Below are 17,124 nucleotides of genomic sequence, written 5' to 3'. Positions count from 1 at the left end.
AATGTCACAACATCACGAAATATTGGAGTGCCATTCAATACAATACATTCTCTTATTCCCAATAAACTTAATCTTAAAGAAATGTAGAAATTAGGGTCTACACCAGCAATCACAACCCACATACATGTAGCATCAAGATGAATGTGGCATCAGTTCGTTCCACCCTTCTGTGTGCATCACTTCTTTTTTAAAATAACCCAGCCCATAGTCCCTTAAAACACAGGGATGTTTTTTTCTCTTTCTGGAATTTGGTATTGGGAATTATTTTTCTAAAAAGCTTGTTACGTCTCCTTCGCGCTGCCATGTGTTGTTTCCTTTTTTATTTATCGTCTCTGCAGTAGCCTGTATGAAATAAAAGCTAATGTCAGGAGCAGGTGTTGGTCTAATGGTTGTTTTCTTGGCTCATGAGTCACCACGAACAGGTGTTCATGCACAGTGCCATGGCATGGTAGCTATGACGTTAAGTACAGTAAGTAATAGTAACGCATATTCTAGATGTTTTTCATTGTCGTTGCATTGTTTTGACTGAGCCCTTGTTCAAAAGGATGCTCCATCAGACTGCCAGTTTTAATTAAATATACTTTATAAATAAAACACTTGCTACTCCTTCTGACAGTGTTTTCACCAGAGTTTCAATCTTTAACTTGAGGAGATCTTTTGTGCTGTAGGCTGATGTAGCTTTCTTGAGTTTTCAGACAATGTTGGCCTGCTGTTCAAATTATTAAACTTCCGCCTCCCTCTGGAAAACATTGATTGCAAACGTAGAACCGAAAGTTTAAGTGTGATTTCTATTGTTTATTTCTAGCACACTCTCAGGCAAGAACATTCACACTCGAGTAAAAGTCATTGGATGAACAGACATGGTACGGCCCTAAAATAGAACCTCACTTATCCATAACAGTGGTCATATTTGTTCTCTACTGGACAGATAGCAGTCACTGTGTCTGCAGTTTTTCTCATTTAAAGCTACTGAGGAAAAGGGAAGGGCTCAAGGGCACGTAGGACCCGTTTGTTTCAAACAGAGGCTTTGACCTTTTGATTACAGTTTTCTTTACCACAGCTATCATCTGCACACATCAAAGTCAAAGCTATTGTGAAAGAACCTGTGAATGGGATGCATATGTCATGATGTCTGTGAGTTTTTACTTCTATGCTAACATCACTGACAGGATATCAAGATGCAGATCAACTTGACAGACCAGAACCGTCAGTGAAGGTTTGTTGTTGATGGATTGAAGATAAAATTAGGGTCCAAACTTAAACATACCAAAAGATGATAACCTGAGACAACAAGGCTTTTCTATTTGTAATACATTATCTCACTGATGGGAAAAAAAAAAAAAAAAAAGTTTGTCCATCTCAAGACATCTCAAAAACCACAAATAGAAGCTTGCTAATTGGCTTTTGCTGCCAAAATATTTAGACACATAACAGGTGGAGAGAAAGTTGAGAAGTGGTAGAAATGAAGAGGATGGCTATGTATCTCAGTTCTCTCTGTCCTTTGGTCAGTGAGGGTAAATATTTTTTGGGGTCAAGACAGTGCAACCTGCAGAGGAAATATCAAAACTACTCCACTGGGGCTCTCTGAGTCTCATACCTTCACCAAGTCACTATGTGTCATAAGAAACACATACACAGACACACACACTCCCACAAAGACAACATACACAAGGGAGCTCAGTTCTCTTATAGGCACGAACACATTAATCAAACATCTGTCTTGACAGCTCAACATTTCAGCTCCCAGCACCCCAAACATATAAACAAGAACCCTGAGAGCCTTCAGCTCAGTACTGACACCTATTGATATCTACAGGGTACTACAACTGAGGGACATATTCACATTTGTTTAACCTTTTGAGAAACTCGACTTAGGAGATCCATTGCCTTACTTTTTCAGCAACGTCCAGCTTTACATTCATATTGCATACATAGCCCAGTTTTTCATTGTGCACACAGACACTGGAAAGGTTAGGGGTTTAAATCTTGTGTTATTTGTAATACACTGTGTAATTGTCATGGAGTATACTTACAATACTATGTTGACATGCATGTAAGTGTTGGCAAATTTGGAACAGGATTAAAGGGAATAGAATCTTTATAGGATAAAATCAGGAAAACATCTACAGAGACACAAGTTAAACTAGGTGTTAAAAATTGTATACTCAGTCAAAATTTGTATTTATATTGTGACCATGTTTGAATCCAAACATATTTGAGGGAATTTGATACTGGATATTTTATGAGGCATTTGACATTCTCATTAAGTGCCTCACAGTTTGCATAGTGCTATAATTTGTTTGGCTTTACATGTACATTTGATGGCATCCATGTGCACGTGATGTTATTGTTTTACATGTTGGTCTTCTCTCTAATGTTCCATGTCTTAACATTGCAAAGTTTATTATGGCATAGGTATAGCCAGCTGGAAGCAAAGACCAGTAACAAGTGTTTTGATGTATAAAGATGCTGTATATGTCCAATAGAGGGATGCATAGGGATGAGTTTTAGAAGAATATAGAACATGAATGTAGCTAATTATTTGTGAGCCTGTGTGTGTGTGTGTGTGTGTGTGTGTGTGTGTGTGTGTGTGTGTGTGTGTGTGTGTGCTGTACAGTATGCATATAAAATGAATGGTTAGATAAATTGGTTGTGTGTGTATACTCGGCTGCACTGTATGTATTTGTGTCCCCTCAGTGTATGCCAGACTGTATTAATGCCCATGTCTTATATTCTGAACTACGGCCTTGGATAATCTCCTGTTGTGTCAAGTATCACTGAGTGCTTCCTTTGAATGCCTAAATGTAATTCTACCAGGTCAACCAGGGTTAAAATTCTCTTTGCTTATGTTTGTGTCAATCCCAACCAACAGTATATATAGAGTATATTCATTTTCTATCTTCTTGTCCCTAAATATCTCTAGGCCAGACCTTTAGTTCATTTACTAACAACCAATACATTCACAGATACATGCAGAGTTAATGTGAACAGTTTAAATTAGGCTTTTAGCTTTTGTACCAAATCTTGCACTCTCGTGCTTCCATTTCAGCTGTTGTCTGCACTCAACTCTTTGAAATACTCTCCTTTCATTCCTCACTTTGTACCTTTTATGTCCTCTATGTCTGTTGCTCTCTATCCTTCTCTCCAGCTGACGAAATGGCGATGACAGATCTGTTGAAAGCTGAGGAGATCAAGAAAGCTCTTGATGCCTTTGCAGGTAACAGTGGTTGGACATAGTATTTTCAGCAGAAACAATCTTAAAAAGTTACAGAAGTTAGCCTTGGATCACATTTTTATCTTTTAAAACAAGTGTGTAGTAAACTACTCTATCATGCTCTATATGTGTGCTACTAATGTAGCTCTGATAGAATTCTTTGTGCCTTTTAAGCTGCTTCGTAATTTCCAAAACATTTCTGCCTAACAGAAGAGTAGAGTTGTTAGTAGAGTTGTTTTTCATGGTTCCGTTTGTACCTTCTGTCTTACCTTTTGTAGCAGAAACATTCGACCCTAAAAAGTTCTTTGAAATGGTTGGAATGAAGGCCATGTCAGCTGAAAACGTCAAGAAGGTCTTCCAGGTTCTGGATGTGGACGGTAGCGGCTTCATAGAGGAAGAAGAGCTCAAGTGAGGAACTCACACAGATACAAAACCACAAAAGGGCTCTATGCTCTATGTCCTACACACTGTCATGTGTTAATAAACGCTGTCCTACAGTGATCCTTCTCTGCAACACCCTGCACTTTCCTCAGGTTTGTACTGAAGGGCTTTTCCAAGGAGGGCAGAGACCTGACTGACGCTGAGACAAAAGCATTCCTCACAGCCGCAGACAAAGATGGAGACGGCAAGATCGGCATTGATGGTGAGAGAACAGAGGAACACTGTAAAGAATAACAAAGCTTTTTTAAAGAAGAGTAGAGGGTGGGATGTGTACAGGTTGTCATATAGGCTAAATATTGCTTACTGTAGCTGTACACACACTGCCTCAGTGAAAAATCCGACCGGGATTTTAGGAGCTATCCGTTGGATTTTTCACACAAACAGCATTTGGTAGCAGCCAATACGGACTCCAAAGAGCTAAGACAATTTAAAACCATGAAATTTCAACAGTCTGAAGCTGGGACGAATGTTAACCTTAAAATAAAAGCTGGCACATTTGTTTATGTTTGAAAATGAATGTGCCAATAATTATTTGATTTAAAAAAATTATATTTATTGACCAGTTGCCAACATGTTGGCAAAATCAGCTCTTCTGGTCTGGTTTAGGTGTTCACAGGATGTTTAGTATTTAAGATTTAGGCTACATATATGCACCTATTCTTGTTTTAGATGATAAATTAGCATAATCTGTAAATTCCCTGAAAAGACCAAAACCAACTGTATTTCTCAACTTCAAGCATATTTGTTTGTGCTTAATATGAATCTTTAGAAAAGGCACTGTAGTTTTCATACTGCAGTAATCAGTGCATTTGTTCAGGACTAGTTTTAGACAAAAGATTAATACACATTTGGCACTTTAGTATTTAAGGCAGCAAGATGGTGAACGTGGAATTGACTTTAAAATGAACTATTTTGTGTGTGTGGTGGATTCTGTCACCCAGTGCATATTGTGTGTGACATATTGATTAGTTTTAAATCGTTTTTAGGCAATAATGAAGCTCTATGGCACAGAGGAATATGACCACAGACAATACTTGTTAGTAGAATCAATCCATTGTTGGTCTTTTCATTGGATTTGACAATCGTTACCCTTTAAGCTATAGGTCAGTAGAGCTTGTCTCATTATTTGTGCAAATGTTTTTCTTTTTCCTTTACAGAGTTTGAGACCTTGGTGCATGAGTAGGAGATAGCTGAACACCCCCTTCTTCTTCCTCCTCCTCTTCGTCCCTGCATTCATATTTTGTAACTGCCACCTTCAAACTCCTCTCACCCTCCTCCGGACCCCACACATGGAGTCAGACCAGGCCTGCTCTCTACACAACACTACAGAAGCAGGCCAACAGGGAGTTACCATGAGGAGGAACATACAGGCATCAGTTTAATTTTTCATTTTTTATATATTTAATCACACATGCTGAATGGGTTTCTGGATCATTCTTAATGATTTCATGAAGATAGTTTGTGGTCTCAAAACAGGTGGTTCTAGTGCTGTAGATGGTGTAGATGTTATAAAGACTTCTTAAACCTTATTTTTCCTTTCTCTGTGTATTTCAGGTTGTGCATTTTGTCTGATTGGTTTTACTTCTAGATGTTCACATATCAGTGCACTTTCCTCCCACTCCTCTTCCTCATCCACCTTCCTTCACCTCACCTCCTCTCCTCTATCTCCTCCTCCTCCTCCTCCTCACTCCCTGCCTCCGATCTGATGATGTAGTAAATAAAATGATATATAAGGAGAGCTGTGAAGAGAGAAATGATCTAAGTAAGAAATGATAATAAAAAAAAACTTGAGTAATAACTGTCTCTTTACTTATTGTTACTCACAGCGGACACAAAACATTAAACTCACAAAACATAACGCACCGAACATTGCAAAACATGTCACAGGAGGTGAAGAGGATTACAAATGTACAATCACTAGGTGAGAATCCGTGGCCTTAATGGCATGTGAGTGATCCAATATGTATCGTAGTGTATTTAGGATCAAATGTGGCCCAAGTCAGATTTGAAAGGATTTCATTTTATGTTCTGTTAAATCACATCTGTTTGCTTATAAAATTAGCATAGAATGAGAGCAAGACACATAACAGCTTGAGCAAAAAAATAAGCATATTACTATCAGCTTAAAGAAATAGTACAACATTTTGGGAATGCAGTTATATTCATCTTGCTTATTTAGATTTAGATGAGAGGACCAATACCACTCTTGTGTCTGTACACTAAATATGTTAGTGGAGAAAGCACCCAGGTAGCTGAGCTTATCAATAAGGTTGGAACCAAGAAACTAGCTGTTTCAAAAAAATGTGCTGGTAAGTGGATTTTGTTACCTCTGGGCTCGACCGAGGCTAGGTGTTTACCTGTGTTTTCAGTCTTTTTGCTAAGCTAACTAGCTACAGGCTGATTGGAAGTGAGTGGTATTGATCTAATTCTCAGCAACAAAGTGAGTAAGCATAGTTCCCAAAATGTGTCACTATTCCTTTAATATTTGTACTACAAGAAACAAACAGATCTATCTATATAAAACGTAAATACTGTACAAAGAGTTGATAAAACAACTATTTTAAAAGTTTATGGTTTTGATATTAAATTATTGAGATTTGCTTTAGTGTCACTTTTGCTTTTGGTACAATAAATACTTCACCTTATCTAACACTGTACAAAAAAAACCCACCAAACCTTCCTCTTCCCTTCTGGCTAAAAGCCATCACATTTCAGAGATGTCATTACATTCTCCTGAAACAAAAATGTATATCCTGCCCCCACAACCCGATCTGGCAACCTTGGTTACAAAATCCGCCTGCACGAGTGCCGATGGATCAGAGCATCCGAGGAGCAGATCTGTCATTGGTCGTCGTGGGGCGAAGCTTTACAGTGGCGAATGGATTTGTGCCTCTGAAACAAGAGGATGACAAAAAATGTAACACAATGCCTCACACGCTCAACTGCTTTCTTCCCACACAAATGAACCACATACGCACATGCACACACTCCAGGTTAGGAAACTAACACCAGACGCCAGTAAGAGGTTTGACCATTATTGGTTTAAACAATTGTGACTGGAATTCAGGTTCAGCCCAGGTCTGTTTTTGATACTGATGATATTTTTTCTTCTGGATTTAAGCCTTAGTCTGCAGTACAAAATGTTAATGAAGTGAAAATTGAGTAAAAAATGCAACCACAAAACGAATGTAGATCTACAAAATATATATACCTGCACTATAAACATAAAATCTAAAGGGTACTGGAATTCATCAGGGTCCAGAGTTCAGGAAATACAAATGTTTCTTTTCTGTGAGCTCATACACACCAAAAATTACCTGGGAAACAGTGGGTTTTCAGGTGGTCCATGGGGTGATAATGCCTAAGAAAAGAGAAGCCAATATGATCAATCAAAACAAATGATGTATGATTAGTGTAAATGGAACAGAAGAAAAAAAACCTCTAGTACCTGGACATCAGATGCTGATTCGCCCTTCCTGTCGGGGAGGGGAGAGATTGATCGAAAATCTGCAGAGCCCCTTCTAAGATTCTGATTCGGGGGAGGAGGCGGCGGTGGGGGGAGGAGGTGGGGGTGGCTGTTCGTTGTAGGTTTTCGTTTGACCGGGCTTTGTCTCCACGGATGGCTCAAGCTTCTTCTCAGGGAGAGGAGAGATTGGCCGGAAGTCTACAGAGGCTCTGCGGTTGGGTGTGGCTGGAGGTGGGACATCTCCATAGTTCTTGCTCTCTGATTGGTCAGTGTAGGTGTCAGTGGGATCCAGCAGATTGTTCATGCTGTGGCGTCTTAGAGAGCCACCACTGAGGGGTCAAAGGTGCATATGTAGGAACTTTTAGTTATTCATAGCAGGGCAGTGACCTGGAATATTTTGGTAATAAACAGATAATACAAAAATAAAGCCTAATTTCCCACTTCTGGGCTGGGTATGCTCCGCAAGCCTATATTTTTCAGCAATCTAAATATGCATTTAGGTGTTAGGTATTAGATATTAGACATTACAATCTTTTTTCTTTGAGTTCAGTGTCAGGCTAAAGTTTATGATCTGAAAAAAGAACAGAACAAGGAACAGAGGTCCTAAAAAGGTGAGGCATTCAGCCTCTTGCTCAAGGACACTTCAGCAGGTTGTATGCTGGCCACTGTCTGGGAGTAAGTCCAGTTCCAGGTGAGGATCTCTCTAAATTCTAGGTCAAACTGTAATCTGTCACCCTACAGAAATGGATTGTTTCCAACATCTAAAATGGGTTTGCTGAAATCTGCTGCTCAGACTGACAGTAATTCCTACCTTGTTGCTAAAGTGTTGGAGAAGTCCTCAACAGGGGCCACATAAGCAGCAGGGAACCAGCCCTGACTAAAGGAGATAATAGAGTTAGACATAAAGAAACAGTTAACAAAACAACTCAAACTCCATAAATCTTCTTGTCCTTGAACAAGAAGTATATACTATAAAACATTCTGTCAGACAATATACACTGTATTTTTCAGACTTGAAATACATGTACAAGTGTAAAGTGTTTACGAATGTCAGCTGTTACAGAATATTTAGTTATTTTTGTTTCTTTTAGCTCAATTATGACAATGGGATTTCACAGATAATTTTATTCCTATGTAAAAACACTTAGAAAGCATTAACCTATGGCTCCTGCACCTGCATGCATAATATGCCTTCTATCTCAGCTACCCACCGCATGCTGCTGTCAGTGCGTCCATACAGCCAGCCGTTGCGCGGTTCCTGGACCAGTACTGTGACAGTCTCTCCCCTGTTGAAAGGTAGAAGCTTTGGGTTGGATGAGGACGGGTGAGACACCAGGGCTCTCATGGCTCTCCCACCACCCAGACCCAGAGATTCACCGACTGAGCTGGAGCGAGAGCGGCTGGGGAGGGGAGACGGCGCTGGAGTGGGCAAGTGGAGGAAGAACAGAAAGTGTAAAGCGTATGGTCATTTACACTGCCGATGTTCAGAGCTTATGCTGCAGAGGCAAATACTGCTGATCTTGTTTTGCTTCAAGGGTTGTCAAAATACAGTCACATCAATTTACAACAATCATAGCCTTCACAAAGTACAGTCCTCCTCCTACCTCTAGAGGGCACTCTGCCCAGTGCCTGCTGCTCCCTCCTGGCCCAAGACATGTCTTCATCTCTGGCTACTGTCTGCAGCAGGGAGCTCACTGAGCCTCGCAGCTGGTCAGAAACAATATACACAGGTAAATGAACTGCTGCGTCCTGTCAATTTATTTTTAAAATAAAAATCTAGTAAGGTTTAACGATGGAAGTCAGTCAGAGTTGGGGCTGCTGAGAGAAAGTCAGTCTATATAATGACGTCATGCTAAAATACTGGTGTACTTCACATGTAAATCCCAGTAAAAATGTATATTATATGTTTAAACTTTTTCACAGTAAATCATAATTATTTATGGTCATTTCAACACAGCACAGGGTGGGCAGTTTTCCATACATCATGTCACTGAGGGTATATACAGACACTGGTGCAGCATCCCACGCAAGTACAGCTTCTCTACAGGTTTTCTGGTTCTTAAAACACTATTTGACTGAGTATAATGTTCACATTGGGTCGAAATAATAGACTAAACAGCGTAACAAGTTGGTACCTGTGCCTCTTGGTCCAAATGGGTGGGAGTTCGAGGTCTGGACCCTCTGGTGTCATTCACTTTCTCCTTCCATCCATCTGCCTTTTGCTGGAAAGACGCACCAGTCTGAAAACAGATGAGAGAGGTGAGCACCTCATTAAATCTCAACCTGATCAGGCAGCAACAAAATTAACAGAAACGTTTCAGTAAATGAGATGATGTACACTGAGACGTGAATTAAATCAGATAGGTGCTATCACATGGGTGGAATAAAAATGCAGTGCAGTCGAATGTTTGGGCCATGGTGGTATAAAGACAACCTTTAACTGTTATAAAAAATTACTGTTTATTCACAGTATGCATATCCGGAAAAGGAAGTTAAATTTGTAATACCATTATTTCTAATTGACAGAGTAATACTTTCCAACACCTGTATCTGAGATGAATTCTCATTTTATTCTAATCTATACTACAGGGAATGTGTATTAACCAAAGGGCAGACATTTGTAGTGCATTTTTTATTTAAATTTTGCTCATTAGTTTGCAGTAAGTAAATGTCTGCTTACTTTTTGATCAATTGGCCTAAACTTAGCCTCCTCTGGTGCATATTAGCCTTGCAACACAGGTAACCATTTTAAACTGAACCAGCTTCAAAAGACCAAAAAGCCTTGGTTAGACCCAAAGCGAGCTCACTAAGCTGCTCATTTCATTTTTAAGACATGCCACAGGAGGAGGCAGGTTGCTTTAGCTAACCCATGCTGGTGTGTGTGTGTGTGTGTGTGTGTGTGTGTGTGTGTATACCTTGTTTATAAGGAAGAGCAGTGACTGAGTGAGGCCACAGTGTTTCTCTGCCAAGAAGCGATACCTCCTCTCCTCCTCCTTCAGGATCTCTTGCTGACTCTGCCTCAGGTACAGCATGTACTCACTGTTCTCCTAAAACACACACACACACACACACACACACACACACACACACACACACACACACACACACACACCGAAGCATTCACACATACACATATAAGAAATGGCACATATACAGTGGTACAGGTTCAGGTTCAGGTACAATTCTTGCTACTGGACTATGTGTGAGAAGTGAGTGTGTGAACCTGCGTAGTGTTTATGTGTGTAACTACCAGAGAGTCTCTGTAGGCTCCTCGTCTGAGCTGCTTCTCCAAAACCTCTGCCTGGTTCCTCACTTCCAGCTCATACACTCTGCGACTACCCTGCAGCACAGGAAATAAGTTTGATTTAAGAAGCTCTGATGTGATGATGAAAACTTGTCCTGAATTTGTTTACATGCACACATTTTCTACAGACATATCACTTCATCAACACTTCCCAACTTAATCTTGTCTGCACTGGCTTCCCCATACTGAAGAATTCAGACTCAGATGGGAATTGGACCTGCTCAGAAAGTTTCAAATGAGCAGATTTGCATTATTTGGATTATAGGTGGTTCTGTATCTAAATCAATGTCTGGTATTGTGACTATTCTGCAGATGTGGACTGAATGCTAAAATGACCAGATATATGAGAGTCATTCTTGCAAAGCTGTCCACAACAACAGGTAAATACACATCAGTAGCTTCATATGTTGAGCCACAAAATATAATAAGCCATAGTATTAAAATTTAGTAATACCACTAAACATGTATTTGCAAAATGTACTCATGAATATCTTACTGATATTCTCTTTCTATTAAATCATTAACTTTAAATATTTTTATTTAGAGAATGAAGAATATACATACAATTGTAATAGTAAATTTATGCAGACCTTCCACTGAGTACATATAATACATAAAACAACATACATAACACAATATCTGCCTGGTACCATAAACCATACTCCTAACCTAAATAGCCCATTAAGTTCCCCAACATTTTAATCAACTCAACCCAGTCCCCAGAAGGAATAACAGATGCTTCTCCCCTCTGTAAACTCACATCAATGTACTCCTCATCCAACTTGACATTCTTCTCCATGGCTTGCAACACCTCTATCTGGAACCATCGAAACTGTAGCAGAGAGAAAAACAATGTCCCTGTGGTGTAACCAAGTCATTATGGAAACTGTCCCCTTGTTCAAACAGTATTTTTCAATATCAGGTTGTTTTGTTTGACTACATCTATATGCAAATGTGCTCCAGGCCAACTTTTTAATCAGAGGCCACGTTTTGCTTATTCACATCACTGAAAGCCGCTGAAATCAAGTGCAAGGGTTCGAGTGGTACTTCGAATTTTAAACAAGCATTGAAATGCAAGCAGGAACACATCTCCCAAAAGACTTCTGTAAAGCTCAGCTTTAGTCCACCTGTTTGTAACGAGTCAAAAATGAGTCTCTCAGCATCCTTCACAAATTTCTTAATTAACAACAGATTCAAACATTTTGGGAATATGTTATTTCGCTGTCTTTATTTAGAGTTAGATGAGAGAATTGAAATAATCTCTGGGTGAAATGCTACCAAGGGTATTTCCGTCTGTATTCTTTTTAATTACATGTTTAATTCCATCGTTGTACAGTTTAGCATAATCAGCACAACAATGTGTGCTGTATGACATTGCTACATGTTTAATATTTATTCAAATATAATCTGATCCCCACCATGTATAATTACAAACAAATGAAAACATTTTAGACATAAAACTGTTCAAGACGCTTAAATTCTAAAATGTAACCAGACTGTTGAATCTTATACTGACCACTCCCTCCATCTCTGCTGTGAGTCTCCTCTGTGTTTCTGATATTTGGATCAGGACATCCCCTGTTTAAAACAAGACTTGGGTCAATCAGTGACTTAAGTGACTAACACCGGACCAGATCAGCTTACACATGAAGAACCTGCTGCCACAATTTAAAATATCAAAAACATCTATGATGCTTTAGGAGATCTGAACTGTTTCTAAATGTTACATATTATATTGTTATATTTGGATGTGTTATACAGTATATTATTATATTAAATAGCCATTTCAAGTGAAATCTCTAGAATTCAAAAGATCTGGTGACACTTAGACCTACCATATTACTACTTGTGGGAATTTATGCCCATTACAAAAAGAGAGGTACAATAATTTGAAGGAATGTCAGTAATTTGATATATGAATTTAACACAATTCAACACCACTCAAGTCATTTAGGGATTCTTTTGATCTAACCTGCTGGACTGCTATGATGGTGGAAAGTTAGCCAAGCCCTTTGTATTATGCGTGCCTCTGGTCTTGTCTATTGTCATGGACTGTAGTTGAGCTAATGAATTGAGTGCAGCTGAAAGACTGTCCCCATCTATAATTTAGAGGTTGTCACTCAATATGGCCCCTGGTCACGCTGTGGCTCCCTGACCTTCTCAGTTAGCCAATCTAGCAGAAGCATGTGTGTCATGCTGTGCTAGCACTAATGTATGAGCCTACTCACTCTCAATGGTGATGTGTTAGCATAATGCTATCACACGTCCCCTGGGACGGAGTGAAAGTGAAGCTTGTGGAAAATATGCACTCATGCATGCACGGAAGACTGGGTACGTACACACACACAAATACACATTCATGAGCACACACAGAGACGTATACATGAGAGGATGAGGAAGAGCAGTGGAAGGATGTAATTTTAAGGTTACTGAGTGTGCATGGTATTTTAAAATCTGGGATGCGTCAGTATGATCGGGCTTGACATTAACTTGATAGAGCACTTAGCCATCTCGACACTTTGGTGTCTGTAATGAATGCAATAAATTAAGGGTGAAACCTGTAATGGAAAGACTGAGTAATCAATCACACATACAAACGCACACGCACACTTACCAAGAGAGCGAGATGAAAGCGTGTGAAGAGCCTGGTCACCCATCTTAGCCACAGCACTGAAGTAGGCCTCACTGCAAACAGCTAAGGCTGTAGCACACACAACAATGCACAATAAAATAAAAGCTTCTCAGAAACATTATACACTCCTAGGCTTTAAATGACACCACAGCCTGTCAAACTACTCCTAATTGGGTCAATCAATTCTGCCTTTATTCATTAAATACACAAGCCTTGCAGTCCTGACATTTGATATGTGATTTTGGTCTAGGAATAGCCCCATCCAGTGGGTATAGTTTTACCACGCTGCCTTGTTGCCCTGTGACTGATGGGCTGTTCTTGTTTTATCAGGCAGAGAGGTGCATTAATGATAGATGCTGCTCACCCAATTACCAACGTAACACACGATAAAGATTGGATAAATGCAGACAGTAAAGATCAGTGAGGTCAGACAGGCAGTCGGATGCGGAAAAGATTCTGTTTGAACATCGATACTGTACCTCGTGTTCTGCGGTTTAAGTTCTGCTTCATCTGTACTGAAATATAAACTTACTTTTGGCTCACGACTCAATGTATCACTTTACTGTATGACTCTAAAAGCCAACGCCGCACACAAGCCCAGTGACTTTGAGCTTCAGGAAAAAGGTTTGCTTGTTCACAAACACTAAATAAACTTTTTTTTAAAGTGATAAAGAAGTACAGAAACATTTTTGTGACTTCTTTGTGGATTTTGTTACAGTAGGTTTTTGACCTTCCATTTAAGGTCCCCTTGTATCCTTCGTCTGCATCTCAATTATCATGAATTCTCTTCCATCATCTTTGCTATCATGAAAGCAACTAAAACAACACAATCCAGTCACATCACCTAGAGCATTGGGTCCTCTAATTACCACTTGATTGTGTATTATATTTTACACATTGTGGGTAGTTAGTTTTCATTTATGGCTTATCCCACATGGGATTTCAAGACACCATTCTTTAATACAACATATTTATGTGCGGAAATTGACAATTAAACATTTAAATTGTAAATTAAAATAATTCACATAACTATTAGACACACATTCATGCACACAGACATGCACACATATACCCTACAGTCAATCACAAACTAACTCACCTTGGAAAGCTTTGACATAGCTGTTTCCTAGAGCAACAAGCTTCTGGAGGCCAGGATTGAAGTGCTCCATCAGATTCTGCAGTAACGCACACACAAAGAGAAATACATGCAAACCAACACACCAAAAGAAACAGTTGTTACTTCAGCTATCACAAAATAACACTGGAATATGGAATCTGATGGATACTCAACTCAAGTTACTCCAGCCAGGTGATTATTAAAAATACATCATAGTTGTCCCTCACATTTAAAATACTACATTAGAACCCATGTGTCCACACAGAAACTGAACATAGAGAACAAGAAGACTCACCAAATAGACTGATAAAGTTGATCTGTGCAGCTGGTCACTGGTGGCTCCCGACATAGTGACCAATTTGAAAGACAATATGAACTTCAGACAAACACAAAGGCTCAAAAGGTGAACGTCAGAGACAGAACAAACTTCGGTAAAGAGTCTGTATTCCCATTCAAACTTCTGAAGAAGTTTCTTCAGGCGATTCTTGTCCTTTGTGTATCAGCGGCTTAAGCCAGTGAAAGTCACCTTCACTACTGTTCCTCTGTTCCTGTTGTTCCAAAGACCGATAACACCTGTCTGTTAGAATGGTAGTGCTTTCCTCCCTCTCTCCCTTCTTCTGTCATTTGTTAATGAGCTCTTTTACCCCCTTGTCATCAACAGTTTTCGTGGAAAGAACGAGCAAGCGAGTGAGGGGAAGAGAAAAGGGAGTAGGTGCCATCGATATGACCGGGGCAGGTAAATTATTGATTGAAGCCCTGAAAGGAAAGGAGAAGGAGGACAAGCAGCTGCCCAACTATCTGTGACGTAGACTCACACCTAAGGGAGGACCTCGACTTTGGTCAAGCAAACTACTGCCTTAAAAAGGTACAAATACAATTAGATACAAATACATTACTCCGCACACTATTTGGAACATTTGCTCCTGAATGCTTCAAACAAGATGAAGAAATAGCTCAAAGTCAATCACACACCTGCTTCATAAGACTCACATATCAAATATCTATGAACTATATAGTGTTCACCTTTCACACACCCAGCACATGAAAATAATATAAGGATCACCCTCTCTGCCCGTCAACAGACCAACATGTTGAATCCAGATCAACTCTAGTTGTCAGTCACACAGAGGTGGGGTGAGTTGAAGACAGGTCTTGAAATGTACATTAAAGAATCAGAAGGTGCAATTCAGAATTTAGAGAGTGCTTCTGTGTGGTCTGTGCTTGATAATGCAGTTTAATCACGTCTGCTCCACCTGAAGCTGGTTTTATTGTCTGTTATGTAGCAGAAATCCTAAAAGATAATTGGGATTATTTAAATAACAACGATGTTGCCAGAATATGACGCCTTTAAATGTATAAATCAAGTTCAAGGTTGTATTTTAGTGTCAACAAACCACACTGACACGATGAAAAGCAAGGAAAACATCTTCTGAATTTGCATTTATCAGCCAGTTTGTTTTTATGAGTCATCTCCTTCTTCTTTTGGGAATTTGTTGTGATGAATTAATCACAACTTCACACTTCCCATGGTCAGTGTCAATAAGTTATTTAAAGTCCCCCTCCACTCAAAAATAAGTTTTTCTTCCTAGAGTTGGAGGTTTGAGCTTCACTGCAGAGTTTTACAGAAGGATGTTTTCACATTCATCTACTGAAAGTTTCTCTGTGGTCACAGAAAATCTGATGTTAAGCTGCAGGGCCTACAAGTATGTTTTGTGACATCACAAATATTTTGGAAGTCATCCCTGGTCCGGTGTGCAACTTATACAAGCTTGATGTGGAAACTTACAACATAACATATTCTAATATGAGAATTTACAAGGAGACATCTTGTGTCCAGCAGTAAAACGTATTATTAGATATGAACCACATTTGTATATTTATAGATTCTGGTATTTATAATGAGGTAGAAGGTATAGATGTAGGATTTTAATGTGAAAATGATATTTTTTCAGACACACATCATTGTCACATCACCGAGCAGACTATTTGTATATATGCCGTAGTACATGTCTAGAGGGGATCTTTCAAACTAATTAAAAAAATAATTGGGAAATACAGACCGGGAAAAAAAGATCAAGCAAACAAGGACAAGTAATGTTTTACACTGTACATACTGTCATTGGCATTAGAACAAAAATCTACTAAATAATATGCTTAAATATTCTGTTTTTGGGAAAATTATTATTGTCACAGAATGCAAAAAAATACTAAACAGAGTAACGGAGCAATTTTGTTGTCATCACTTTTAAATACACCATCTACTAATAATAATAATGCTTATAAACCTTTTAAAGGATTCTTAACCTTTAAACATTTTTTAATAGTCTATCAGATTTTTTGTTAGTTTACACAACCTGTTTTACTGTAAAGACACCATTAGTTACAAGTCCTTGTAACTATGACATTATATCTGTGATATATATATATATATATATATATATATATATATTATATCACTTCTCCTACCCAGCAGGTGTGACCATGTCTTTCAAGTAGGCAGTGTCATCATAGATGACCTCACCTTCACCACCATCTTTACTTGGTCTTTCCTGGCAACGACTGACAGTCTCCAGCACAGTTTTTAAGCGCCGATCAAGAGCTGCGAGGTGGGGCTCCGACAGCAGTGGAGCGACCCTGTGAAGGGTATCATGTGAGAGCGAGGCCCTCATGACATCACTAAGACGATACTGCGGCAGAGACAGTAGACGCAGGCGTAGCCAGGTGGAGCGCCGGATTCTAGAGAAAGAGCAAAATGGCAGAAGTGTTGCAGAGAAAGAGGAACAGGATGGAGTGATTAGGGAGGAAGAAATAATGGAGAGTAGAGGAAATAGGGAAGATGACTGTTAACGCTTTTTGAAGCCAAAGAACCCCCTCTTTTGCGACTGTTCTACATGACTGTGTTTTGTGATATTAAGGTAATATTGATTTTCCTGACAACATGGTTGAGGCA

At 39.3% G+C, this 17,124-nt stretch overlaps 3 protein-coding genes across 7 annotated transcripts in view; 1 reads left to right on the top strand and 2 right to left on the bottom strand.

Annotated features, from left to right (window-relative positions):
• Positions 1–5,415, top strand: part of pvalb7 (parvalbumin 7) — a 36,060-nt gene extending 30,645 nt beyond the window's left edge. For 2 of the 5 annotated variants that reach the window (XM_051384546.1, XM_051384547.1), the window contains 4 exons: positions 3,149–3,217; positions 3,493–3,622; positions 3,748–3,857; positions 4,813–5,406. In XM_051384546.1, the coding sequence (XP_051240506.1) occupies positions 3,157–3,217; positions 3,493–3,622; positions 3,748–3,857; positions 4,813–4,838 (327 nt within the window). In that variant the 5' untranslated portion in view covers positions 3,149–3,156 and the 3' untranslated portion in view covers positions 4,839–5,406. Of the gene's footprint in view, positions 1–1,169; positions 1,217–3,148; positions 3,218–3,492; positions 3,623–3,747; positions 3,858–4,812 lie in introns of all 5 variants that reach the window. The other 3 variants (XM_051384548.1, XM_051384544.1, XM_051384545.1) reach the window with 3 other exon arrangements.
• Positions 5,416–5,442: 27 nt separating this feature from the next.
• On the bottom strand, positions 5,443–16,580 carry baiap2l2b (BAR/IMD domain containing adaptor protein 2 like 2b). Its single transcript, XM_051384532.1, is given in 15 exon segments — positions 5,443–6,547; positions 6,973–7,016; positions 7,104–7,217; positions 7,219–7,450; positions 7,933–7,998; positions 8,333–8,540; positions 8,726–8,828; positions 9,257–9,361; positions 10,037–10,168; positions 10,372–10,461; positions 11,186–11,257; positions 11,942–12,003; positions 13,040–13,126; positions 14,157–14,232; positions 14,470–16,580. Coding segments are annotated over 15 exon segments (1,521 nt in total). The 5' UTR covers positions 14,524–16,580; the 3' UTR covers positions 5,443–6,471.
• The window catches only part of LOC127354561 (extracellular serine/threonine protein kinase FAM20C-like), a 33,267-nt gene continuing 32,230 nt past the window's right edge, over positions 16,088–17,124 (bottom strand). Inside the window, exon 12 of the mRNA XM_051384533.1 lies at positions 16,088–16,910. Within this exon, the coding sequence (XP_051240493.1) occupies positions 16,637–16,910 (274 nt within the window). The 3' untranslated portion in view covers positions 16,088–16,636. The remainder of the gene's footprint in view (positions 16,911–17,124) is intronic.

Source organism: Dicentrarchus labrax, unplaced genomic scaffold (assembly GCF_905237075.1).
Source record: "Dicentrarchus labrax unplaced genomic scaffold, dlabrax2021, whole genome shotgun sequence".
Lineage (NCBI taxonomy): Eukaryota > Metazoa > Chordata > Actinopteri > Moronidae > Dicentrarchus > Dicentrarchus labrax.
The sequence above is the reverse complement of the archived record's forward strand: the minus strand, read 5'-3'. Positions and strand labels throughout refer to the sequence as shown.